The 27100-nt window shown below is 45.0% G+C and overlaps 3 protein-coding genes across 13 annotated transcripts in view; 1 reads left to right on the top strand and 2 right to left on the bottom strand.

The window, feature by feature from the left end:
• The window catches only part of ERC1 (ELKS/RAB6-interacting/CAST family member 1), a 300339-nt gene extending 293563 nt beyond the window's left edge, over nucleotides 1–6776 (bottom strand). For 2 of the 5 annotated variants that reach the window (XM_021389632.1, XM_021389660.1), the window contains exon 1: nucleotides 6677–6776. The gene's annotated coding sequence lies outside the window, so the exon portion shown is untranslated. Of the gene's footprint in view, nucleotides 1–6507; nucleotides 6571–6676 lie in introns of those variants that run through there. The other 3 variants (XM_021389603.1, XM_021389620.1, XM_021389611.1) reach the window with 2 other exon arrangements.
• Nucleotides 5990–21952, top strand: RAD52 (RAD52 homolog, DNA repair protein). 7 transcript variants are annotated; one of them, XM_021389697.1, is made up of 12 exons: nucleotides 5990–6205; nucleotides 10422–10510; nucleotides 12860–12961; nucleotides 13492–13585; nucleotides 14409–14476; nucleotides 14734–14852; nucleotides 14939–15014; nucleotides 17269–17465; nucleotides 17586–17722; nucleotides 18337–18417; nucleotides 18939–19184; nucleotides 20974–21952. In XM_021389697.1, the coding sequence occupies exons 1-12, from the start codon at nucleotides 6142–6144 to the stop codon at nucleotides 21063–21065; spliced, it is 1365 nt and encodes a 454-aa protein (XP_021245372.1). In that variant the 5' UTR covers nucleotides 5990–6141; the 3' UTR covers nucleotides 21066–21952. The 7 variants fall into 7 exon arrangements, with proteins under 7 accessions (XP_021245372.1, XP_021245362.1, XP_021245380.1 ...); XM_021389687.1 differs by having other exon boundaries at nucleotides 20971–21952; XM_021389705.1 differs by lacking the exon at nucleotides 20974–21952 and adding an exon at nucleotides 19443–20952 and having other exon boundaries at nucleotides 5992–6205.
• The window catches only part of WNK1 (WNK lysine deficient protein kinase 1), a gene marked incomplete in the record, with an annotated part of 98493 nt that continues 95089 nt past the window's right edge, over nucleotides 23697–27100 (bottom strand). Inside the window, 2 exon segments of the mRNA XM_021389592.1 lie at nucleotides 23697–24846; nucleotides 25140–25327. Coding sequence (XP_021245267.1) covers nucleotides 24532–24846; nucleotides 25140–25327 — 503 coding nt within the window.

Genomic DNA, 27100 nt, shown 5'->3' with positions numbered 1-27100 from the left:
AACATTTTGCTAGGAGTCTCAGAAGTGTGGCCTCTTATATTCCCAAAGTCCAAAACATAGCACTATTTATTTTTTTTCCTCTTCTGTGATTCTAAATTTACTCACACCTAAACCATCTCTTAACCTTATGGGACAGTTGAAACCACAGGGAACACTGTCGAACTGTGACTTGAATGCATTGACCATTCTGGCTTTGCAAATTCCCCTATGTTAAAAACTTTTGGTCTTCTCTGTCAATACAAGAAGCCTTACCTATGATTATGAAGAAAAATTATAAAATGAAAGTGCTTAAAAAATTATTAATAAACTGCTGAGGTCAATGCTAAACAATTTTTCCTCAATGTATGATGCATACTTCCACATTTGTGAAACAAAATTCTTTTATTCACTGAAAGAATAAAAACTTCCAAAGTGCATCATATCTGTAAGCCAAATAAAATCGATCCTAAAAAATCAGCAGGCAAGCTAAAAACTTCATACAGGCATCTAGGGATTGGCTTGACAGCTTTGCCAAAAGAGATACATAATCAAGCTGCTTTAGTATTAGTTGAAAATGCCGTCCTGTGATAATGACTGAGACAAACGCCACGAACTGTGGAAAAACATTTATAGTCTGACAGTGTGCATTTGAATGTAGTATGGAGAATGCAGTATTGCCCAGAGAGGCTGTGGCTGCTCCATCCCTGGAGGTGTTCAAGACCAGGTTGGTTGGGGCCCTGGGCAACCTGGTCTAGTGCCAGATCTGGAGGTTGGTGGCCCTGCCTGTGGCAGGGAGGTTGGAACTTGATGATCCTTGGGGTCCCTTCCAAACCAAGCCATTCTGTGGTGCAACTTGTGTCAACTAAAATGAATCCATTTCATATAGCTCAGATACAGCTAGTGGATCAAGTCTCCTTCAAAACAGCAAAGCTGCTACTACACAAAGAAGTATAGCGGTATCCAGAACAATGCATCAAGAAAAAAAATGGTTAACTAACTGCTGCGTCAGATCTGCTGAAAGAACAGTCAGACTGAATGTGCACAACTTCATGGAAATGTATTTGAAAGTCAGTTGCAAAGCGAGGGAGGGCATGAACAGATACACTAGGTGTTGTTAAAAGACCTAGTGGTTTTCAGTAAGGCATCCAAGAAAGGGAAGAAGAGCTGGACCAGTCAGATTCATATCAACTTTAGAATTAAGAATCCAACAAAAAAAAAAAAAAAGTGTCTACCACCACTGTCACACTTAGACACTATTTCTAGCATCCCATGTGAACCAATGGCTCACAAAGCCGAAAGTCCTGGTTACACCTGTCAGAATACTGAAGCACCTTAAACAGGAAATTTTGTTACACTCCAGAAAATCTTTTCTATGTTAATATACATTTATATAAAGCCTCCCGTACTCCCACCTCTCTCCAAACTCCAGGAAAAACAGTCATACCACAGTAATTATAGAAATACAGAAAAACATATTGCAGAAATACAGGAATATCCTTGCTTATATTTGCTAGAACAGAAAGAATCCAGGGATAACCTTTGCAGCCTTTGATATGTAACACCTGCTCTGAGCTTCTTGGGTGCAGTTTCCGTTCGAAACTGACACAAGCTGATGGACAAGAGCATTCACAGAGGTAGCTTCCTTAAGAGCATCACTGCCCCAACACTCAGGAAGCAAGCACGAAACCCATCTTACAGCACACTGATGCCTCCCCTGTCTCCCGTCAGTCATACACTCTGTTTCCAGAAAAATGAACTTCCCAGTAGCACTGATCCCTGTTTGCATAAGAAGAGCTTTGAACGTCAGCTCTACAACAGCAACAAAGTCAGCCTTTACAAGAGCAACCTTCATCTGATATTGTAGCGTAGCAGACACGCTGAACTTCATTTTCAAAGGTATTCATTCTTCATAATTCATACCCTAATAGTTAGTCAAGAGTGCTGGATTACACAGAGGGACCTGGACTTTCTGGTACAAAAGCCAGGGTTGAACACACTTTTTATAAAGAATGTAGAGTCTCTGTCATCCTGTTTGACTTGCAGGCTTGGAAGGTATTAGTTTTATCTGTCTGTTAGATTTGACTTTTAGATCTGGGAGGTTAAAAAGCTCACCAGTTTTCGTGGCAAATTAGTGACTACTACACAGAAAAAGGGCAGAAGAAAGTTCTTCTTTGCAATTGTTTGCAAGCCAGTCAATGCTGGATACACAGCACTGGAACTGTGGGATTCAGACTTGTTTATCCATATAAAATAATCTTTATCCCCATGGCCTTGACAGTAAGAAAGCAAATGCAATTAATGAAACTAAGACAAAAAGAAGACCAAAAAAGTTCATGTTATGTTTGATTCTCATTCCCAGATAGTGGATGTCAAAGCACCAACGTCTGTTTACATCCATGCTTTTTTATATTTATTTTTAAGTTTACCAACTTGAACACCTGTCAAGTTGACTGAAGGTAACAGTGCCCTCGTTCTGTCTCAATGAACATAAGAAGGTATAAATGGATGCTTCCCCCCCCCGCATTTAAGTAGACAGAGAAGTCTTCCTAAAACAACAACAAAAAAAACCCTCAAAAGTCACTGCGAATGTGGATTCGACATTTTGAAAGCTGTGTGTTATAAAAGGCAGGCATCCCTGAACTCTGACCCTGGCATTCTGAGCAAAATCTCAACACTCATTTATTAAAGAAGGGTTTTATTTCTAAACATAAATTGACACTCCAAATTTGGAAAGTTAGCATAAGTGGTATGCACGTTCTTTAAATCACCACACAACATGGAAGCATTTTGATTATCTGTCCTTTTCAGATATTGCTCTGTTTTCCATTCTTCTGCATTCTTAGAAGAAATTACACACTAAACGTAAACCAGAACTACTCACCAGCTTCCTAGGATACTTATTCCTCTCTCAAGAATAAAATTCCTTTCATGAGATCTACTTTCTCCCCAAGGAAGATGCAGCTAGGATGATAAAACACGCTGTACTCTACAGCAGCTTCTTTGCAAAAGCAGTTTCAACTGGCGTCGGGCTTCGTTTCTTATAATTCCAATAATTATTGGAAATAATAAAGGCACGAAGGGTATACTTTCACCACCACAGTTTCATTCCCTTATATGTTCCTTTCTAAAAGCTGAGAGCGCAAAAAGAAAAAAAAAAGCTCACTATTTTCACAGAGATGTGTGTATTTCAACTAAGCCTTTATTTACACCACTTGCTTATAAGGGTGTTTTCCTAAAGCTCCAGTGTTTAGCCTCAGCTAGAAAGGAAACGTAAGGTGCTACTGATGTGTCCAAAGGCCATCTCATTTTTCAGACTGAGGTGGTTCTGTCTGCAACACACTAAGAATTAACCTGACAAGAAATTTGGATGCACGAGCAATTTCTTCCCCTTTGTCAGGTCGCTGTGCACCAGTAAAAATGTTTCGGTTTCCACAGGAGAGCGGGGCACATATTTCTTAAGACTATCTGGACACCCCACCTCATGGTCCCAAAAGCACAGCAGAAGCGTAGGACAGCGCTGAAGCACCTGTTCTCTGGCAGAGCTCTGAGCCTTTCACCAGCAGGGCTGACTTTGTTACAAGGTGGCAGGCACATGGATACATTGTGAATCACCCTCAATTGCAGCTTCCCATCTGCGTTTACCAGAGGTAAGTAGGATCCAAGGGTCCCTTCTAGTCCACTGATATTCGTACATGGGCTTGGCGGGCACATCAAGATCTGAGTTGGGCAAGGAATGGGAGCTGACTGTAAGCCTCTAAATGGGAAGCAAACATGAGACAAAACTAACAACATTTGGCACGTGGTGTTTTTTTCTCTTTTAAAAAAAGACACAAAAGCAGCTGAAGTCAGAATGTGCACATAAACTTGCTAGTGACAAAATAGCTGCAATTAAAATAACTCTTGCTCTTCAAATTACCCAGAAGCTTGGAGACCTGTAGACATGAATGTGCTGTCAATGAATGGCTAAAGACTTTGTAGCCTGATTTTTAGAGTACGGTCTGTAAATGCAGTGTGCTTAGCGTACACGTCTGTTTCTCTCTTTCCCCCAGGTAGCATGCGACGGACAACCCACTTCCCAGTAGCGCAATCAGTAAGATACACAACCCTAAGAGTGATAAAGGTGCTTCAGAAACCCAGAAGTACATAGCAACACTAATGAACCTGTTCAGACAGCCAGCCTCAGCTCACCACGGGTAACATCACTGTGCAATGTAAAGCGAGCTCCTTCAATGGAAGTAGGAAACATCCCTTTTTCTTAAACCAGCGCTTCTTACCTGAGTGCTCTTACTGCAGGGTAACTAGCAAGGGTCAAGAACACATTATTGTTTCTTAATTCTAGCAACTGATCTGATCATTTCAGCAGCTGCGTTCATGCATCCGTACAGTTCCAGGCATACCATGCTCAGACAAAACAAGCCAGACCTTGTAGACCTACTGGCAGTTTTCAGAGGGTTTAGCCAAGGTAGAAAACAATGCAAGAGATGCATTTTGGAGGATAGATTCAAAATAGCTTGATAACTGGGAAGGGTGAGGGGAGAAAAAGTAACACTGGGAGAGTCACCCGCTGCGCAAAATAAGGAATAATAGCAAGGAACTCTCCCACTCATTGCAACAGCATGGTGAAACATTTCTATTCATACTGCAACACAGATAACTTCTACAAGGAACTGAGAAAGTGGCAGACTCAGCAAAAGAAAAAAAAAAAAAGAAAGAAAGAAAAGAAAAAAGAGGTTTCTTTCACAATCAAGATTTGCAATTCAGTAAAAAGGTACAGGCCGTGTAAACATCAAACTTGCTTTTTTTGCCAGTAAGGACGTTAACTGAATGTTAGAGATGTGCAGTTACGCAAACAGAATTTCAGAAAACAACAGGATCAAAAACCTTAGACTTACGAAAAATGCAATGCTTTTCTATCACCCAGATAACACAAACACAAACAGAAGAAAAACCGCTAACAGCCTTAGAGTGATCTCATTTCAGCTACACTGGTTAGCCGGACAATGCGCAGAAAGTTCCAATTATATCAAATATTATGACAAACTCATGTTTTAGCCAGCAGCAAATTTCTGGGTGATACAGTAAAGCCAGAAATGTGACTATTCAGGGAACTGCTGTTCTGTGCTGAAGTACTGAAGTTGAGTTTCCAGAACTGAAATACATTCAGGACAGCTATCTCACTTCTTTAATAATTAGTGGTTTAATCCCCAAACCTCATTATCGATAAAAATTGATTATCGCTTTACCAACTCTGCTCACAACAGCAGAGGCAAGGTGGTGATTTTTGCCTTCTAATCTTGTTTGATATGGCTGTAAGGGTGCTGACTCACATGTGACCCTGAATTGGGGCATACATCTCAGCTTTATCAGTCTTGAACACAAAATACCAAAATCTTCACAGTGATCTGTCAGGCTGTGGGCTTCAGGAACTCAGGAGATGTACGTTCAGCCACCTACTGCTGTAGATGCAGTACCCTCTGGGAGAAACGGAGGGTGGGCGGATGGTGGAGGTTACTGTTCAGACATCCTAGCTGGGTTGGCCATCTTATTAGAATCAGAACCCTGCAGCCAAACTGGACAACTTTTTCCGGTTACAACCTGTTGGATTTGAGGTAATATATTATTCAGCATCAACTACCCCACCTACCTTGGTATGACCCCCCCAGAATGAGCTTCAATAAGATGTAAAACATACAGTTTTCCCCACCCGTTCTATTTCTAGGAATTTGCTTTTATTCTCTCAGCTTCTGTGCTTCTGCTTCTCTCTCAGATCCACAGATGTTTCTTTATGCTTTCCTGCCTCCTAAACCTCCCCGTTTCCATCAGGGGTCCACCTAGAACATTTCGCACCCCATCAGCACGAACCATAACACGGGCATCCAACTCGCGCATAACACTCCGAGCAAAATGAATTGTGTGCCTTCACAGCTGAGGTTTAGGGTTCACGCTAGGAACGAGACAGATGTGGAAAGACAGCAGTTCCCGACACACGCTTCAGGATGGCTGCAGATGCAGAAACAAAGCATGATGTCAACTGACACTCGCGCTGTAGTAGGTTCCGTGGGATGAAGGCGGCATGCCCAGAGGTGGGGCGGAAATCACAGCTCGGCTTGCTCCGGGCAGAAAGGCGGCAGGCACCATTACCTTGCTGGTGGCACCGAGACAATGAAGGCGGACGCTTGGCGAGGGCACACTGACCAAGCAGGGGCGGACGGACGCGATCGGAGGGGTGAGAAGCAGAACCCCACAGCCGCCCCAGAACCAACCCCCTCCCTGAGCACCACCGCATGACCGCCGCCGCCCGGCGGGACGCGCCCCGCTCCCCTCCGGCCGGGCCGGGCACCGACGACAGCCGGGCCCGGGGGTACCGCCGCCGCCCAGCACGACCCAGCCCAGCCCGGCACAGCCCCGGGCGGTGACAGCGCGCTCGAGGCCCGCGGAGCGACGAGGCCCCGCGCCCCGCAGCCGCCTCCCCCAGCCCTCGGCCCGGCCCTGAGGCCCCGCAGCCCGCCCGGGGTGAACCGGACCCACCTGAGCGGCGCCCGCCGGCCACCAGGCCCCGCCGCAGCCCCTGCCCAGCCCGGCGGCCGCCCGCAGCTACCGGCTCCCGCAGGCCCCGCCCCGCTCCTGGCTCCCCCCAGCGGCCGGCGAGCAGCGCTGCCCCCTCCCCCGGCCCCCCGCGCCCAGCGGGGCCCCTCACCTGCCCGTCAGCGCCGCGGAGAGCTCGGTCGCCTCCGCCTCTCCCTCCCCTCCCGCCGTCCCCTCACGGCCGCGCGGCGCCCCGCCCCGCCTCCGCCAGCCGGCCTCCCCTGCCCTCCCCTCCGTCTCCGCCCGCGGGAAGTTTGTCCCCGCTCTCTCGCCGTAGCCGCGCACGCCCCGCCGCCCCTCCTGCACGCGCGGGAGTTGCGAACGGCGGCGGCGGGAGGCGCGCGGCCCGGCGCAGGTACGGCGTCATCAGCCCCTCTGTCGGGGCCGCGCGCGGGGCGGCCGTTGGCGGGAGCGCGGGAGGGGTTCTCCCCTCAGCGGTCCCGGCCGGGTATCTGTGACCTGCACGGGGGCGGCAGAAGTCAAAACACGAAGAATTACGTTGTAACTCTTCTTGATGCAGATCGTTACGCTTTCAGGGCGCGCACTCCGTGTCCGTGCTGGATAAAGCAACTTTTGCAGAGCAAATTATTCAGCTTACAAAACAGTTTAGCGTTCCCAGAGGAGAGAACACTCCACATAAGCGCATATATATATATATATATATATATATATTTAAAGTTTGCTCTATTTTTTGTGTTAGAGCGATATGAACCTTAAGTTACATAGGTAGCATTGTTTGTTGTGCTTGGTAGACCAGTCACTGCTATACGTGCATGGCTGTTTGCTCTTGGTGGGCTTTGAGGAGTTGCATTTACTGAAAGGCTTTTGCTTAGCAAAATAAAGCTTCCCTGGGAAGGAACCATGCTATGTAGAGAAGGATGAGCTTGAACAGTGCAGTCTGAAAGTGCAAAGTCAGAGGGCAGTGAGGCCCTGGCACAGGCTGCCCAGAGAAGCTGTGGGTGCCCCATTCCTGGAGACATTCAGGGCCAGGCTGGATGGGGCCCTGGGCAGCCTGAGCTGCTGGGTGGCAGCCGTGCCCATGGTGGGGGGTGAAACTAGATGATCTTTGAGGTCTCTTCTAACCCAAGCCCTTCTGTGATACTATAAATCTATGATATCTTCTAGAACGTGTAACTCTGCAACAAATTTCTTTTCAAAGCCACTTTTTAGCTCAGGGTTTCTCAAGTTGTGGTGCTTATGCAAAGCATTCCAAAGGGTGGGGTGAACAACTGATGAGAGAATAGGTGACCTAGGGCCACCATCAAACATGTGATTTGTGCGCACACAAATTTTTCTCAGCGCCTGCTCAGTTCCCTACCACCTTACAAATAAATATTCAATATTATATTCAATATTACAGAAAAATGGTGTTTTGTACCCAGTTCCCCAGAACAGCCTTTTTTTTTTTATTGTATACCCAATTTGTTCAAATTTTAAGCTTTTGTGATACTGACATGTAAAAAAACATTGTCGTACAGTAGCAGTAAAAGCAGTTAAGATTCTTTGCCTTGTTCTTGTCTGTCAAGGTAATGTTCCACAGCACCATGCAACACCTGAATCTCCTGTATGGTTTAACGTTTGATATGAGTTACAGCATAGGGGGAGAAAGCAAGTGAGGAACCTGTATTCTGCTGAGGAGTGGAAGCCTTGCCTTCCCAAACTCCTCGTTCTGTGTTAAGGGAGATTTATAATTCCATTTGCAGAATTAACTTTTTTTTCCTTAGGACTCCTGCTCTACTAATTTTGAGAGTTTTTCTGAGAGTTTCTTGCAGACATAGGGCCTTCCTGTGCTGCATTTTAATGAACTGAAAAAAGAAATCACGTTGTTCTAGTAGAATGTTTGGTTTAAACAAGATCCATCGCTGAAGCAAACTGTTGGTGCAAGCAAGGACTGAAACTAAGCTAGCTTCATCTGTCTCATTCACACAAGCTGTAGAGTTAATAATAACTTAAATACAGGCTATGGACATGTTTTATCTGCCCGTTACTAGAATTTTCTAGTGGAGAGATTCCAGTGAAAGCTCTCCATGGGATTAAAACCGTACGATGTGATGCTATTTTTAGCAGAATTCTGCACTTCCTTGTTCTCATTCAGAATCAACACCCATATTTTAGTCAGTTTCGTTGAAAGTGTATTTCTTTATAGAACGCAGACTGACAATGGTGCACACCTTGTAAAAGGTTGAAAGACTTCAAGTCTTTCATAGTGGTTTTGGTTAAAGCAGTTTTCCTTCAGAACACCACCCACCTACTGTGTGTGTAGATTCTTGGCAAACTGCTAGCAGCGCAAATGCACATGTTTCTTGTATCACCTTTTCCCTCCAAGAGCTTTATACTGATTAGGATCTGATTTAGGCTGCACAGAGTTAAAATATATATATATATATATATAGTATTGTTCAAACTTAGATTCTCTCCACCACTCACCACAGATACTATTTTTTTATTCCTCTCTAAGTGTTTCCCTCGGGACACAAAGGACTCTTTGCTCAAAAAGGGCAATAACTTTCTTAAATCATGTGCACATCTCTTAGTAATATTAACTTCTCTTCCAAAACCAAATGTATTTACCACAAACTGCAGCTAACTTTTGATTGAAACACATTCAAACGTACAAGATCTGTGCAATTATACAGCTTCTGGACAGAAGGTAAATAATGATTGCCAACCAAAAAGAGAATTCCAGCTACACCTAGCATAATTATCAGTGTTTGTACTTGCCAAGGATACAGCTAGTATCTCTTTTCTGAGAAGTTTTAGCGAGTTCTTAGTAATACTTTGGCTTCCTTGTTCAGAGACTAGAAAAACTCCTTTCAAAAAATCTGAACATGAAATACAGCAGCAAAAAGTAATACTAGCCAGGCTCCTCCTGGCTGTCACCTATCACTATCTGGAGGATTTTAAACTTTCTGCATCTGTTTTAATATCCCCAGCTGTCTCATTGACACACATTGTGCGTTGACTTGCCTTATATTTGTATTGTATACAGAAGACGTAGAGACTGATGGACTAAAACCAGTTGCCCTCAGTATTTGTGCAAATACAGTAAAAGATTGCCTCTGTGGCCTTCTGTAGATGTACTGCTGCAGCTCCTTTGTGCTCCTCTTGTATAGGCTCTCAAGATGACAACCACTTCTCCAGCAGCACAGTGGAGTGGTAGTGCAGTTACCATTGGGTACTTGTTGGGTACTGACTTGGAAAAGGGTGCCATCTACTGAATTACTGGCACAACTTCTTAAAATTCTTAGAGGTTCTGTATGTTTTCTAGCTCTGCGTGGTTTGTGTGATGCCATCATAACCCAAGGCAGTCAACGATTATAGTCAAAATAATAATCTAAAATGAAGATTGACACGTCAGGTTATAGACAAGCACAATTTTAGAAATTTCCTTCTGCTTTTTATCCAAGTATTAATGGATTTTGAAGGTGATGTAGGAAGACAGTGCTGGAGAATCTGAAAGACTGAAGTTTTTTTTTTTCTTACCTAGAATGGTACAATGCATTCACGTTTATCTAAAACGAATAAAAATATATCATTGTTACCAGTTTAATATTTAGAATAATGACTCACAACATTTTTTTGTTGTTGTTCTAGTCTCTGGTCTTATACAAGAGCAGAACAGTGCCTCTGCTTTTAGAATGAAGCTAGCCATTTCTGCCTATGCAGTAGAGTTTTAATTGTTATGAAACAACATCAGAAAACAAATTTCCAATTGGTTCTGCAGCAGTTTCGCAGAGTGAGAAGTATATTACTGTAATTTCTAATATATTGCAGTATATTGTTATACTTAGTGTGCAGTGGACTTTTCTGATGTATTTTCCCTTATTTTCAATGATTGTATTTTCTTTCGTCTTCAGAGATGCCTGCAAGTCAAGGGAAGGATGGTGAAAGCCATGTCAGCAGCAACAGTACCAGCAGCAGCAATTCAGTTGCTTGCTTCGGACAGGTCAGTTCCCTTTGCCTGAGAAACAGAAGTTCTGTTCTTGCACTACTGGAAATCTGCTCTGCATATTTGCTCATTTTAAAGTTGGATACAGTTAGGTTAGTGTCATTTCCACTACACAAACTATTCTGTACCTGAACATACATACATTACATTTTCCTCCCTTATAGCTGTGCATGTGCATTCTCCCTTTTTCATTACATCTTTGGTTACAGGCTTGCATTGTACAGGCTTGCATTGTACAGGCTTGCTTCTAGCTCCAGAAAAAGGAAGTTATTCCTTTACGTTTAAATAGAACCAAAGATAAATGTGAGATGTTTGGCAGACTCTAGAACATGATGATATAGTGGGTGAAATCCTTGTTCTATCCACACATGAGAGCATAGCACCACAAGATTCTTAGTGCTTGAATCCTTAAACATGCAGATTCTTAGGCCTCTCTAACCTTTGCAGAGTGTAAACTGTATTTCTACTAAGACATGCAGCATGAGTTACAACACTAGGCTTCCTAATGATACCAGCGATGCTGGAGTTATCCAAAGGACCTTCCCTGCAGTAGGGGAATATGCTGAACACTCCTCAATAATTTTCTACTTTGATTGATCACCCAAGCTGTTGTCCTGATGGAACATGGTGATAGAATAACGTTAACCTTTGGTTTTGTTTGAGTTTTTAAAGACTTTTCTTGTGAAATATCGTATTTTAGTTTTGAGAGATAAGATATAAATCTGTATGTGTGTTCCTGGCAGCCTTGACTAGGATTACGATTGTATTAATATTTCAATAGGATACTAACAGACCCGTATCATTTAACTTCTTTTAATGTAAGTGACGGTTATGAGAAATGGAAAACATTTGCTAAAGCATAATAATCAGTATTTCATAGCATAGTATCAGTTGGAAAAGACCTCTAAGATGATCTAGTCCAACTGTCCACCAATCACCCACTAAACCATGTCCCTAAGTACTACATCTATGCTTTCCTTTCCACTTCCAGGGATGGTGACTCTACCACCTCCCTGGGCAGCTAGTGCCAATGCATCACCATTCTTTCTGAGAAGAAATTCTTCCCAATACCCAATCTGAACTGCCCCTGGCGCAACCTGATGCCATTCCCTCTCATCCTGTTGCTAGTTACCTGGAAGAAGAGGCTGACACCCACCTTGCTACAAGCTCCTTTCAGGTTGTGTTAGAGAGCGATAAGGTCCCCTCTGAGCCTCCTCTTCTCCAGACTGAACAATCCCAGTTTCTTCAGCTTCTCCCCATAAGACTTGTGCTCCAGACCCTTCCCAGCTTTGCTGCCCTTCTCTAGACATACTCCAGTGCCTCAGTGTCTTTCTTGTAGTGAGGGGCCCAAAATGAACACAGCACACGAGGTGTGTCCTCACCACTGCTGAGTACAGTGGGACAATTGCTTACTTCCCTGCTCCTGCTGGCTACGCTATTTCTAATGCAAGCCAGGATGCCATTGGCCTTCTTGGCCACCTGGTCACACTGCTGGCTTGTGTTCAGCTGAGTGTCAACCAACAACCCCAGATCCTTTTCCTCCATGCAGTTTTCCAGCCACTCTGCCCCAGGCCTGTAGCATTGCACGGGGTTGTTGTGACTGAAGTGCAGGCCTCGACACTTGGTCTTATTGAACTTCATTCCACTGGCCTCAGCCCATTGATCCAACCTGTCCAGATCCCTCTGTAGGGCTTTCCAAACCTCAGGTAGATTGACGCTTCTCCCTAACTTGGTGTCATCTGCAAACTTACTGAGGGTGCACTCAGTTCCTTCATCCAAATCATCAATAAAGATATTAAAGAGGATGAACAAGTCACCAGCTGGATTTAACTCTATTCGCCACTACTCTCTGGCCCTGGCTATCCAGTTTTTCAGCCAGCAAAATTGTATCTGTCCAAGCCACGGTCTGCCAGCTCCTCCAGGAGAATACTATGGGTGACCTCATCCTTTGACATAGTCAACCTAGACTTCAGCAACAGCCTTTCCCTCATCCACCAAGCAGGTCACTCGATCACAGAAGGAGATCAGGTTGGTCAGGCAGGACCTGCCTTTCATGAACTCACGCTTGCTGGGCCTGATAGCCTGGTTGTCTTGCACATGCCATGTGATCACTCTCAAGATGATCTGTATAGATATGACCTCAAGAGCAGGGAAAAAAACAACATAATGCACAAATATCTACATATGCCTCAAGGTCTGTCTTTGTTAGTTACATCCTGATTATAGAAATGGACCGTATATCCCTTGAAATGACAGGGAAAATGGGATTATGAAGTAATATTAGGAGAAGAGAGTTAGCAAATACGGAGAGAGTGAGAAACTTTGTCTTACTTTGTTTCCATCAAGTATCAATATACAGCAAATGAATATCAAGCCATCCAGCATGCTCTTCGTCAGAAACTGGGGCCGGAATATATCAGCAGTCGGCAAGCTGGAGGAGGACAAAAGGTATGAATAAACACACAGATGTTTCAACTTGCATTTTTTTTTCCAGAAGAATTATTATTAAAAATAATAATAGTAATAATAATAATCCTTATTTTTGAAAATTTCCCACTGAAGTGTAATCAGCAAATATGAAAGGAAAATTAGGCTAGCATATATTCTGGCTATAACTTAGCCGCAAAGTCCTTTCATTCTTATGGAAAAGCCACTTAACTTTTCAGTCATCCTACTTGTGGAACATTGAGATGTTTTCCTTTTTTTTTTTTCCAGAACTGGAGTATATGAATCATTATGTGACACTAGCTGCAGTTTTATCTCTTTAGTGCCGGCTAGCTCTGCTCTCCTTAATTCCAGCATATTTGTTCCAGTTCTCCCCATCGCAGTTGCAAGAAGAAGGTGAACCTAAATCTGCATCATCATTCATTTTATCTTGAATTTAGCCAGGTTTCCTCAGAGTTAGATGATCTATGTAATTTTTCTTTAAATAAAGAGTGCATATGCGTTTATACATATATGCGTGTTTGTCTTTTCAGGTCTGTTACATTGAGGGTCACAAGGTAATCAGTCTGGCCAATGAGATGTTTGGCTTCAATGGCTGGGCTCATTCAGTCACTCAACAGAATGTTGGTAAGTATCTGATTGGCATAAAAAAAGTCTGTCCACATTTTTCACTGTGAAGGCTTGAAGGAAAAGTCTCTCAAATAATCCTGTGAAAAGTTGTGTTTTAGCAGTTCAGAAACAGAGGATTATTATACTGGGTTTTTTTTAATTCCTGAGTTGAAAAAGAATTACACACCTGGAAGCTTTACAAAACTGTTCAACAAGTGGACCAGATGAGGACAGAACTTTTGGACACCGTTGTGCAGTTTCTTGAACTTCAAAGCACTTCGTGTCAGCTACCTGTCATGTTTCTATCAGACTTAGAAGACTGCCAATGCTAGTTTAGAGGTTCTGGAATGAGAGTCATGGATAAAGCCTTGTGCAACTTTTCCCACATCAGAGACTTCTAATAGATAATACGAAATAAATTGCTTTTATAGACAACTAAGGTTCTTTTCCATTGTTGTTTTTATAAACTGATACTTTAAATCCTTACTTCCAGCTGAAACAGAACTCTAACTTCTTTCATATATAAGAAAAAATATATATAAAAATATATATTTGATATATGTTTATACACATAATACCGGAGTGCAAGTGTTTGGCAGACCTAGACACCAATAAGCAGAAGAGGTAGCATACCCGGAGCATGCGTCCAAGTCATCATTCTTGGACAACAGGTCATATTTTATAAATCATACTCCATTTTGTAGAAAATACAGTGGCAGTGTCTTGGGTCCATTCAGCAACTATGCTACAGGTTTATGAATATCCAAAGGAGGCGAATTAAGATCTGCATGTGGATCAGAAGTCTTCTGTGTTATTTAGAATGCTACATTTTTTCCCTCAGACTTTGTTGATCTCAACAACGGCAGGTTCTATGTGGGGGTCTGTGCATTTGTGAAAGTCCAGCTTAAGGTAAGTGGATTTTTTGTTTGCTCTGTCTGTAGCTGAGCAATTGCTTAAAGCTGGGAATGAACGTTCACAGCTCAGACTCTAGTTCTCAAGAGTAATGCACCACACCAGAGAGCATAGTGGTGTCCAAAACACTGACCTTGCTACAAAACATCCAGCTAAGAGCGAGTAAGCAGGCTTAGGAAAGCACAGCACATAGCAAGGAATGATGTATGTGCAGAATCTCCCTTATACTTAATGCATTTAAAATCTTACTGCAGGATGGTTCATACCATGAGGATGTAGGCTATGGAGTCAGCGAAGGCTTGAAGTCCAAGGCCTTGTCCTTAGAAAAGGCAAGAAAGGAGGCAGTGACAGATGGACTGAAGAGGGCACTCAAGTAAGTGAAGATCAGCACTTGCACATTCTCAGAAGGAAATTGGGAATTGTTATTTTCAGTCACAGTGAGCTCTCTTTGTTTCTCAGGTGCTTTGGGAATGCTCTTGGGAACTGCATCCTAGACAAAGACTACCTACAAGCAGTTAATAAGCTTCCACGTCAGGTACAGTACATGGTCTTTCAGAGCAGGAACTGCTAGATGTTGATTGTTTCTGGTCCTTCATGTTAAAAGGAATGTAAATAATGATACAAATGCATCTGAGCCCCGAATATTTCCTGCTATCGGACCTGTGGCATTTGCCAGCTAGCTTGCTTGCACAAGCTGGCCTTTACTGAGCTCATCCCCAGCGCTTTACCACAGCTATCCTGGAGTTTAACTATTTGCAGTAGGCAAGCTTACTATGGTGAAACAGCCAAAGAAACAGTATTCTACTCAAGATCCCATGTGACATTTGGTGTCCTGCTAAGTCTTTCTGTTCAGTGCCAGCAATGTGTACAGTTATGTCTGTGTTCATAATAGATTAAATGCTATACCAGGAAAATTAGCTGTGTAAACTATTTTCTATACATTCTGTACATTCTGCAAAATCAGGTCCATTTCATTTAGTTCTGAAGACTCTGAAGCTAGAAGCCAAGGCTAGGCATACTGGGCATCAGGAAGAAGGACTGTTCTCTAGATTTTAGGGAGCTCTGGCAGAAAACAAGGTGTTGTTCCATGAGAAAGACTTCTTCCAATAAAGTTTAATATGCACAGCCCAGCATATCCTAGAAACAATACTAGGTGGGTCACATCCCAAAGCTGTCTGTTGTAGTTACAACTTATGCTTAAGAATAAGCAAAATCCATACAGTAACAATATCAGTGTGTGCACTGATAGTTGCTTTGTCCTTTTACTGATCAGATTTCGAGCTCTGCAAAGCCCTCCTAGGCATCACCAGCTAGAGAGCAACTATACTCAGCCTGGTCATTGTAACAAGGTTTACATTGTGCCTGTATTTCACCCCTCACAGGTCTGTCCATTGTTCCCTTTAGAATAGATACTGAGTAGTTATTTTATAACATTTTTGTACTGAGCTCTGAAGAAAAGTTGAGTTCAAGAGGTGATATCAGCTTTCAGTTAAGCCTCTTGAATCCTTCCCAAAAGAACACTGCAATATGCTAGATGCATCTATGTCAGAAAGGAGGAATCTAAGCTTTTCGATTGAACCCAAAAAGGTTATTGCTGCTGCCAGTTCCCCCCAGAAAAGCAAAAGAGGTAATGGGATTTTGTTCTTTTGCTACATTAGGACTATCCAAGAGGGCCTGCAAACATCCTCTGCTTGGCTTCAAAATGCGTTGGTACCTGAAATTTGCAGCTGAATAATGAGAGCAGGATATGTTAGTCTTGGCTGCTGGAGGGCATACATTTAGGAAAGTCTACACTTTATTTGTTTTAAACGCTTGGTAGTCCATTACTTAGCAAATGGTGGCTCTTGAATGTATGAAGAGTTAGTTTGTGCAGCTGATGTGTACTCGAACACTTTCCCTGTCATCACTACAGTTCTTTCTCTTACTGAACAGTAATAAGCCATGTTACTTCTTGCCTTGCTTTTCAGGCTCCTTACTTACCTTTAGGTTCCACCGTGCAAGGGAGAGGTGCAGTTGCTTTTCCCTCTGAAGTACTAGGTCCAAACAGTGAACATTCAGAGCTAACGAGCACCATGGAGAACTGTCTGTTTTGGAGGTCTCTGGTCCAGAAATAGACAAGTAATTGTACTGCACATTCCACTAGTAACAACAACACCGTAAGCCTGTTCTTTCTGAGCTATCACCAAGTGTGCTTTGATGTAACACAGCAGTCTTGGTAGCATTAAAGGTGCCCCAGCTGTGAGTCAGCATTAATCTTGTTAGCTCCTGATGTGTGCCAGCTGGGGGCAGTAGGCTGCTAGGCAGTAACCTACCTTGCACATTGAGGAAGAAGTGAGCCTTTCACAACTGCTGATCCATGGAGTTCCACAGGAAAGTTGCCTTTGTCGCACCAGGATTTGCTCAACTGTGCTAGTCAGCTTGGAGCTCTAATATGGCTCTGCCTAGCTAACTAGGTCGGAGGAACAGATCCAAAGGGACACCTCACCAAGTAAAGATGACAGAGATCTCTGCTTTGTCAGGGTTATTTACTGATGGCCCTGCCACAGATTTGTAAAGTCACAGAAAGCACGGTATGAAGAGACACGAGATACCTTCCCTAAAGAACTCAGCTACTGAACTGACACAAATTGATAAACTAGATAAACTAAAATGCATTTCAGTGTCTAAAATTCTCTACCTAGAGCAAACTAACTAGATTTTCTGACAGTACCGTATAGAAAAGACCTGTGCATATTTCATGAAGGTGATGAAGGAAATTTCTGAATGTGTTTTCTTTTTCCCTTTACCAGATGCCCCCTGAGTTAGATTTGGTGAAAACTAAAAGACGGGACTACGAGCCTGAAATAGAGAAAGCAAGGTACGACGGCTGTTTGGAAAGGCAGAACCCGGCGTGGAGACAACGCTGTGAAACGGCACCAGCTTGTAAGCCCACTCACACAGCGGCTTCCGCAGCGACAGAAGATCAGCAGCAGCCCAACTGCTCCAGGTATGTTAGAAGTTACTGTCCCCTTTGAAACACGCGGACGGCCCAAATTAGAAGATGCCATACAACATTAGTGGATTTTCTTGCTGTTTTAACTTTGTCCTTACCTTGGGGGGGAGGCAGAAATACCGATTCCCCAGCTATTGAGTGTGATGCCACTTACCAGCGGAAATTGCGACAAAAGCAGCTACAGCAGCAGTTCCGCGAGCAGATGGAGAAGAGACGTCAGGTTACAGAAGTTACTCCCAGCAGCAAACAGGGTAAGATGGGGCATTAGGAGCTGGCAGTGTTAATGATAGCTGCTGGCAGACAAGTGTTACTCTCAGTACAGGAGCTCAATCAGTTTCTTTTGTTTCATACTGTGCTATCATGCTCCTTTGAGACCAAAGAAAGGAGGATCCTCATACTTCTGTCCCTACACTCTTAAAGTGGCAGGAATGCCAGCTCTAAAAACACATCGTTAAAACTGCAACTTTCCAACCACGCTAAAGCTTCGTGCAGTGCAGCCACTGCCATCTGTACCATTACCGTGCTGTATCAGAGCTGAGGCTGCAGCACTTCATTGAGGTGGCTGCAGGCAAGTAGACATTGCATTAGCTGCTGCTAGGTTGCTCTTCACTCGTGGGGAAGTCTGCACAGATGTGTGGTCAGCAGGAACTTGGGGGTGGGGTAAGCGAGTTTATGGCATTGCAATTGCTCTCACTAGTCATCAGCAGCATCTTACCATTCTATATACTGCTTCCAAAATCTGAGCAGCTGTGGGAAGAGGGTACCTGGGAGCAACTGGTGATGATCGCTTCAGACTCATGCTCTGGAACAAAAGAGTTCTTCTGTATTTCAAACTTTAATCTCTTCTTGTGTTATCTCTGTCCAGCAACAGCCAATCCTCCCGTAAAACACAGCACTCCAGCAGTAGTACAACAGGAACTGGCAATAGAAGAAGAGTTCTTTGCAGGTCAGCCAAGAATAATGGATAGCAGCGCGTTAAATTATTGGTATTTATATTAATTCTTCAGCATGTGATGGTAAAAGTTGTGAAGAGGTTGGAATAACAAAAGTGCGAGTCTGAGCTTAGCAGTACGAACCTTGCTTGAATGGCAGGAAAACGACAACAGTTAAAATGTGCAAGAGATGAGACGTCCATCACCATGAGGAGTTGTACACCATGCCTTTCAGTAGAGCACTGTTATACATATTTGGGAATCTCTTTTCTTCTGGTGACGTCTCACAAAAATAGAAGGTGGGCAGGGGGAAAGTGTCTTTTCTTAACTATGGCTATTTGAGTCACACTCCACAGCACATAGACATAAGCTCGGAGCACAGGGCATAGCGCCATTTTCTAGTCGTGCACTGACATGAAAGATACTTCACAGTTTAATTTTATAGTGGCCACCACTGTAGGAAAAGGGCGGGCCGGTCCCGATTGTTCCTGTAGCACCGTTATCTTTGGTTTCATCATCTTTTCATTCATTCTAGATGATCTTGAGCTCTGGGACATTTCCTTGGAGACCGCTGACCTCAACGAGCTGATGCGTCACAAAGCGGCAGGCCCGCCAGCCGGGCACCAGCCCCCCGAGACACCCCGCGGATGCCACCAAATGACAACTCGTAACAGGACGCCTCACAGAACGAATTATCACAAACCTTCCGTCAGGTCCGCACAGCTGCAGCCATCTGCTGCTCCCACGAGCAACAGCCACGGTGCCAACCAGCACACACCGGGTACGTGCTATGATACATGACCGAGTTCTTTCTGTCTCAGAAGTGGCTCTCGATTTTGAAAGCATTGCTGTCAGGTTATCAGGGGTGGGAGAAACATCCCTCTTTTGTGTGGAGTGCTGCGATAGCGGGCTAGGACAACTCTCTCTTTTTCCAACCATCTTCTCAGTGAAGAGCTAAAGAATAAATCAGTGAGTGCTTTTAGAAGCAAAGAAAAGTTTTAAGAAGCTCCCATTTCTCACTGTCTATCTCCCTGTTCAGCAGAGTGCAGCCCTTACAGGAGAAGTCAAAGCTGGAAGAAACGGAGGCTAGAACACACATAGGGCACCCAGTGGCATCGTTACCTACGTACTGGATTACATCATGAGTCTGCAGTTGGCTGTTGAAAGCCTCATCTATTAATAGATTGGCCCAAAGCAACACAGAATAGCCAGCAAGACACAGCCAGCAAGAACTTCATGTGCTTTGGGGTTATTACATATTCCAGATTTTTTTTCTATAAACACACAATCATTTGTGCTTCTGCACAACTCGTGGCTGTTACAAATAATTTGCCTGAAAATTGTACCATAAGTAAACCTTAAAATGAGATGCCGTGGCTTCTGTCCCACGCAGTGTTGTGTTTTGGCACACAGAGACTTTTTTTCCAATAAGACGAGGACAGGGTGGGTGATGGTCCCAGGAAAACATTCGGACCACCGGCTCCCATTCCCTCGGGCCGTGTGCAGTTGTGGCAGCCTCTGCCCCCCACACGCGGCCCAGCTGCCTGCCCTGGGGCTGCACAAGCTGGGTCAGAGCAGCACCCTGACACAACTCTGCCTCAGCTCGCCCCTCAGCACACGGGATTCCCAGGAGCAGCAGCAGCACGACCCCCTGTGCCCGTGCAGCACGGGGGCAGGAACGTGCAGGGACTGCTGCTGAGGAGTACGTACAGCATCTAAGTGGTTGGTCGGACCTTTTGTAAAATGAACGGGAGCTGCAATTTTAATCTTTTGGTGTTTTAAATAAGCTATTACTCCTTTTTAACACAAGAATAAACACTAAACTTGGACAGACCAACCACACTTGTTATTCGTGCCTTCTTCCTATTGAATTACAACTCCTTTCCCGTTTCTCAAGCTCAAAGCAGCTTGCGGTCACTTTGTGAGCAGGTACAAGTAGAAAGCTAGAGACTACCACTGCATGCACAGCCTTGCATTGGCTTTAGTGTGGACAAACAGAAAGGTTCGAGTGGGTTTTAAACACGAGAGCAAAGCAACAGCTGTTCCTCTTAGTAATAAGGTGAAAGGAAGTCAAAGAATAAGATCAGGAAGTGTTCAGGAATTACCGTGCCCAGCTCAAAAGGCCTCGCTCCGGTGAGGGAATGGCTGGGCAGCTGCTGGGTCTTTTCCTTTTCTGGTGAGGGGGCTCAGCTGCAGCCTCCGCTGCCCTGGGCAGGAGCTGGGCTCCACCAACCGAGCACCCTCCCTGCCCAGAGCAGCCTGAGCTCCCCAGGGCTCGAGAGGGGAAGCTGGTTCTGTGTTACCTGGGGGCAGCAGTGGAGATGAGGAGGATGGTGCGGCGTGGCTGGGGGCTGGAGCTGAACCAGGAAAAGCGACACTAAGTTTGACTAATCCAACCCTGAAACTGATGTCAGACTTGAAACAGGGCCTCATTTCTGTGCTTTGCCATTACTGGTCTATCCAGACGAGTTTCGTAAAGCAAGCTAAATGTTACATAGGGGATACGAAGCATTTATTCCCATTCCTCCTACTTCACCTTCACCACTTATCAGTCCTTTTTTCTTCAGCAGCCTCTATTATCCACTCACCTCTCAATCAGGACAAACAAGGACCAATGTTGGTATCAAAAGACGGGACAAATGAAATCAGCTGTCACAGATGACACCTAGAAAATCGTTTCAGATTCCAGCAATACTGGTTTCTCTCCAACTCAGTGCTGAGCTCAGAGCAGCTCAGGAAAGGAGGACATACCACACATCTGAGTCATGCACCCAGCGTTGAAATCAGATACCTGCAAGGAAGGGAATGTGCAGACACACGATTGCTGTGTTCAGCAAAGCCTCTCCCGACTTCTACAACAGAAAACAGGAAAGTCTCCAACAACTTCATCATCTTTCTCGACAGCAGAACGGTGCAAGGACAGACATGCCTCCTCTGAAGGGGTCACCTCTCACATTGGTCCTTTTTTTTTTTTTAAAAGCGAGCAGTGACTTACACAGGGAGCTTTTTCTTTAAGGACTTCAGCAGCGTGACTCACAACAGAAGCTGTTCTTAAAATGGAAAGAAATGCAGCAGTAATTAGTGTTTAGAAATACCAAATAATTCCTCGGCAGTCTACAGCTGCTTGAGAACAACTCTGTATAGTTCTACTCTTCCACGGTATGGGTAGGGTTGCGAATTCGGAGATGAAATTCAGACTGGATCGAGACTAAAGCCAGCGCCCAGCACCACGGGTCACCCCCACTCCCTTCCGACCCAGAGAGGAGAAGAACGGATCCAGCAGGAGAGGGGGAGCAGCCCCGCTGCAGCTTTACCGCCAGTAACTGTTACCAATTGGGTAACGGCTAAATGGCTGCAGGAGCAGGGAGGAGAGGCCGGAACCTGCTGCTCAAGGAGCAAACCCAGAGCTCAGCAAAGCACGTTTGGTTTCTTTCGGTGACTTTGTGAAATATTCTGCAGAGGTCACAAACCGCGGCACGAAGCGCAACCATACAAGGAGAGCAGCCGGGGTACGCTGCCAAGTACACAACCAACTGCGGCCAGGGAAGCCCAAAGTTTCAACTTTTTTATTTTTTTATTTCATTTTATTTTTTTTTTTTTTTACAGTGTACATTGTTAAATAATGTAAAGAAAACGCTTGTAATTCAGAAACAGATTTTATGTGGAAAAAGATACTCAAAGTGTAATATTAAACAAAATAATTTAACAGTTCAGTAGCATTAGTTTATTCCTCTAGACTTCAGTTATTCATCCACAGGAAGGGGGGGAGGGGGAATCAATGGTAAATAAAACCAGTTCTTGCATAACATTAAGTGAAAACAACCTCAAACTTATTAGATCAAAATTAAATAACCACGTGCTGCGTTCAGCTCCATCAGTTCCCCTGTCGTGAGTATTCCCCTTGCGTCATCGCCGCCTCGGGCCGGCAACCGCTCCTTTTCCTCCAGCAAAAACCTCTCCCCTCCCACCGGGCGCGCTGGGAAACCTCTGCGCCGTTCAAGGCAAAGAGCGGAGGTTTCCCGTCCAACTTCAGCAGCAGGGCCCCCCGCTTCTGCCCCTTCCCACCACGCTCCCGCCACGAGCCTCTCTCCTCTCCCCCTCCGCAGCTCCGCTCCGCACCGAGGTCCCAAAGAAGCAGCCCCCAAACCTAAGGAACTCTGGGCCCACGCCCCTTGCCGCTGTGGCTTTCGCCCTCCTCCATCTCTCTCCACCCGGTACATGCCCTTGCTGCCAAAACTGCTGTAAAAAAAAGAGTGGCAGGAATGGATCTCGCACGTCTCTTTGCAAAAAAAAAAAAAAAAAAAAAAAAAAAGAAGGTGAGAGCATCCACAGACAGAAAAACTCCCTGTTAAGGCTCCACAGGGGAAAAGCACTCTCAAGAAAAGCAATGTGGGCAAGGAACGATCTCCTGCGTGCACCAACTTCCAGACAGCAGCGAGCCGCCCCAGAGCTGGGAAGCTGCACTGATCCTCCACAGCTCTCTGCAGCACTCTAAATACTGGCTGGTATTATTTTTACTTTGTAGAGGAAACCAGTATTCTTAAATATGAAAAGGGAGAATGAACACGGCAAAGGTACAGTACGGGTAACTAAGAGGTGACGGCTACAGTCCTGGTACCAGCTGGAAATTTGTTAGAGTGAACTAAACCATAAATCCTCCAAATAAGACTGAGGAAATTTCTCGATGCCGGCTGTTTCAAGTGCATCCATTGCCGGCAATGGACATGGCGCCAGGACAAGACTATTCCCGGCTTCCATGGATTAAAAAAAAAAAAACAAAACAACACAACAAAACGAAAGAAAGAAAAGCAATCCCAGCAGACGACCCATGCCAACGAGCAATGGCACCTCTCCCTCAAGTCACATCCTGACCAAACATCTTCACCACTTTGCAGGCGGAGTCACGCTACGTCTTAAGTTGGACCCTTCCCAAAGACACACCTTCTCCCCATCCCCTCCGCTCCTGATCCAGACCTCCTGCCTCTAGACAAGGGCGGTTCGTCTCCTTTTGGCATCACGCACAACCCTCCGCCCCGCCCGGCCCTCGTCACACCACCGACTCCGGCTCGCCCCTCGGCCAAGCTTCCCGACACGCGGGGCTCAGCTCCAACCCGCTGCACCTACCCTACGCGGTAACGCTATCGCTGCGCCCCTAGGTACAAACAACGCGGCCTTCTCTGAACTTGCCCTCCGTCCACCTGGGGTCTGCTGGGAAGACAACGCTAACTGCAGAAGCAATAGAAGTCCAAGGCACTAAAATATCCAGCAAGCATACTGGGAGAACAGACAAGTATTCAAGTACATTAATTTATACAATTTTACATTCACATTTATTTATCTAATACAATGAAAATACAAAGGAAAAAGTTAAAGTGTCTCCAATAAGTATAAGGATATAGCTAGCTTTTTTTCCCATTTTTTACTTTTTAACTTTTTTAACCCTCTATATTCCACTCATTTTTAAACTACTGTTGTCCAACAACATTTATATATCACAGTGTTTCCACATCAAAACTGATGGTAAGTACATGTCCGCAGGGAACTTTTAAAATTTTTAAACAATTTAAATTGCTCTAATGCTGCAGTCAAAGCTGTTAATATCTTACTTAAAGCAGTAATGACCTATCAAGCACGGGCTGCACTGCAAGTCCATTCAGGCGCCCCATCGCTCTGGAGCCAAATACGATTGAGTGGGGAGAGGGAGAGGAGGGGGATTTGGACAGCTGGTCTCGGATCTTCAGGGAGAGAAGTGTGCTAAAGCCTCATGCTAGGATTCAGCTCTCCCGTCTCGACACACGCGGATTCAGCCTCAAACCAGAGAAATTTTACAGCAAGACTGCGTTAACCGCCCCCGTGACCGATCTTCACAGCTCTCGCTTCACACGAGAGCGGGACCCCTCAAGTCAAAACAACTGTCCCATCGTAAGGATGCTCATCATCCTCCTCCCCCTTGAAAGCACGTGGGGAAGCCCCCCTTACAGAAAGTTAACAGCAATGGGTGGAAAAGAGAAATTCATTCCCAGTCTGGCAAGCCACCAGTTCATTGCAGCACTAGGAGTCGACGAAGGGCCCCGTCTCCCTCCCCACGCCCCGTCCCGAGGTCTAGCCAGCACGGTCTCCGGGTGGGGCTAAGTGGTCCGCAGGTTGGAGCCTGGAGGGTTGCTGATCGATTTCTGCAAACCGCCGATGTTGAAGCTTTGCAAAGATGCGGCACCTACGGGCTGGAACTGGCCGAGCGGTTGCTGTGCCGGGCCGCTCGTCCCACTCCACGGGGCGGCAAAAGACGCTGCTGGGTAACCGTACTGCTGCGGAGGGCACATGGCCTTCGTGAAGGGACCTAAAGAGGTAGCTGATGCTGCAGAGATGGGCGTAGCACCCAGGGAAGATGTCATAGAGATACAGAGCTGACCTGGTGCCGAGAATTTTCTTGCCATTCCAGGGCCCTGAAAGAAAATTCAACCTCCAAGTTATACAACCGTGCTGAAACAGCGCCGGCTATCCCCTCGGCCCACAGGCTGCTCCAAATGGCTATTCACACACCACAGCCTCACTCTTCAGGTATCCCTCTTCTCTTCCTGAGCATGCCATATAATCCTGCACACACAAGCTTTACCCAGCACTTCTGTAGCACGGTTGTCCAGGCTACATGGTAACTGTACTCTACCTGTTCGATCCTCTAAAATAGTAATGACACCCGACAGTTTCTTACTGTAAGCATTCATGGGTTAAATCTTACCTCATAGTTGCTATGCCCTTTGCCAACTTTCTTGCCAGACAGGTTCATGGCATCTCGGGCCCAGTTATCCACCAGCTTGTGCAGGTCATCCGTGAAAGTCCCCTTTCGGCTAGAGGCAATAGCAGTAGGTTGAGACTGGGGTGCTTGGCTGTTCACTGTAGCCCCGACTGCGTTAGTGCTACTGGTCCCTAAAAATACAAGAAACGGGAGTCAAAATTTGGGTTCAAGATCAGCTTCCTCCAGTGAAGGAGGAATTTAACAATCGTGGCAATGGTACAACGATAGAGAACCAAATAAAATGCCATGCAGATTTAGTCTATGTTTCAATTCCAAGACAAGCTGAAGTAGGAACTACAAGGACTCCTACAGGCATTTTCTCAGATTATTCATATTTCACAGGTGTTTCCTTCAAGAAGTCCTGCAAGTAGTCATCTTTACAGGGGAACGGTAGCAGCCTATACGTCTTTGCAGAAGAAAAAGGAGATTAGATTTCAGCACCAAATGACAGTAGCTGTGTCATTCTTTCATCCTACACCTTTCAATTAGCAGCAACCACTACGAGCACAAGTCAGTTCCACCTTAGAGGACAACACTGATGCTGAATAAGGAGTACTACAATCAGCACAGCCAGCTGCTCTGTAGAAAATTATCTCCGCTTCATAAAATGAAGAGGAAAAATTCACTCAGATTACACAAAAAGCCACAGTGAGAAACAACAACTGTGGTTTCCAATAGTTGCCATACTTGAGGATAACCAGACGGGTCTGTCTTCATCCACTAAAGAGCGGGGATCAGCAGGGGAAGTCTGCACTGTGTTAAATTTTGCTTTCTGCCTCTGAAAGCACATTTTTTGCCATTATGTTCAGATTTCCTAGTCAGAAGAATAAGCATTTCAGATGCAAATGACTAGAACAGCTTAAAGAAGGCAGAAACGAGACCAGTTCCTTGGGCGCGCTTCGACATGGTTTGCTGTTCACTGAGTTGACCACAAGAACAAAAAACCTTCATGTGAATGCTGAGGATTTGGTTCTTCTAGCAAGTTTGCTGAGCATCCCCCTGCAGAAAACATCCAGAAGTTTTGTGTTCAATTGCCTCACTCACTGCCTCACCCTTGTAAGCGAGTAACTCCACTCACAATGAAGCTTTTCACAAGACAGATACCACAGCAGTAGCCAAAGTTGTTTATTATCAGGTAAGCTTTCTAAACTCCCAGCAGTATCTTCATTCCAGATGTGGAATGAATACACCCCAGAAGTATCTTAATTTCCAGATGTGGGACCAGTAGGTCCATGGGGAAGGCAGAACGAATCTACATTTCTCAAACCCATTTAGTTCAAAACCAATTAAACACAATAAAAATAAGTTCCTTGTCAATGTAGAGCTAAACCCTGCATTCACTGCAGGCATCCTCACCTTATTGGTTTAAATATCCTCAACTATTCCTACTTGCTTGCTCTGAAGGCTGCAATTGGAAGCCCAGGAAAAACCTGATCGTAGGGCAGAATTTCTGGAGAAAACTCCAGAAATTAATGATTAAAGTGGAGTATCAAAAATCCTAGCAAAGACAGTCATTTCCACTGTGAAGGCCAAACGACAGAGTCACTGTCTCCCGCCTGACAACTACTTTCTCAAAGAGTGGTGATGCATTGGAACAGGCTGTCCAGGGAGGTGGTGGGGTCACCATCCCTGGAGGTGTTCAAGAACCGTGTGGATGTGGCACTGAGGGAGGTGGTCAGTGGGCATGGTGGGGATGGGCTGGCGGTTGAACCAGATGGTCTTAGTGGCCTTCTCCAACCTTAACAATTCTGCAATTCTAATTCCTCCGTGCCACCCTCCCTGGCTAGCAGCCACACTCCTTGCAACCACGGCATCAAAGAATGAACTGGCTCCAAACCCCTGCAGGAATGCTTTACATTAAGGAGTGAATTAGGAAGGTGACATACTTTCTAGGCAGGACAAAC

The sequence above is a fragment of the Numida meleagris genome, chromosome 1, assembly GCF_002078875.1.
Source record: "Numida meleagris isolate 19003 breed g44 Domestic line chromosome 1, NumMel1.0, whole genome shotgun sequence".
In the NCBI taxonomy this organism is placed as follows: domain Eukaryota; kingdom Metazoa; phylum Chordata; class Aves; order Galliformes; family Numididae; genus Numida; species Numida meleagris.
This window is presented reverse-complemented; position numbering and strand designations above follow the sequence as displayed.

What these genes read in the sequence shown, in the direction of transcription:
- RAD52 (XM_021389687.1), top strand. Translation starts at nt 6,142, where the DNA reads ATGAAGGCGGACGCTTGGCGAGGGCACACTGACCAAGCAGGGGCGGAC. An exon ending in AAGCTGGAGGAGGACAAAAG is followed by an intron (nt 12,962 to 13,491) that starts GTATGAATAAAC and finishes TTGTCTTTTCAG; the next exon opens with GTCTGTTACATTGAGGGTCA. An exon ending in GGACTGAAGAGGGCACTCAA is followed by an intron (nt 14,853 to 14,938) that starts GTAAGTGAAGAT and finishes TTTGTTTCTCAG; the next exon opens with GTGCTTTGGGAATGCTCTTG.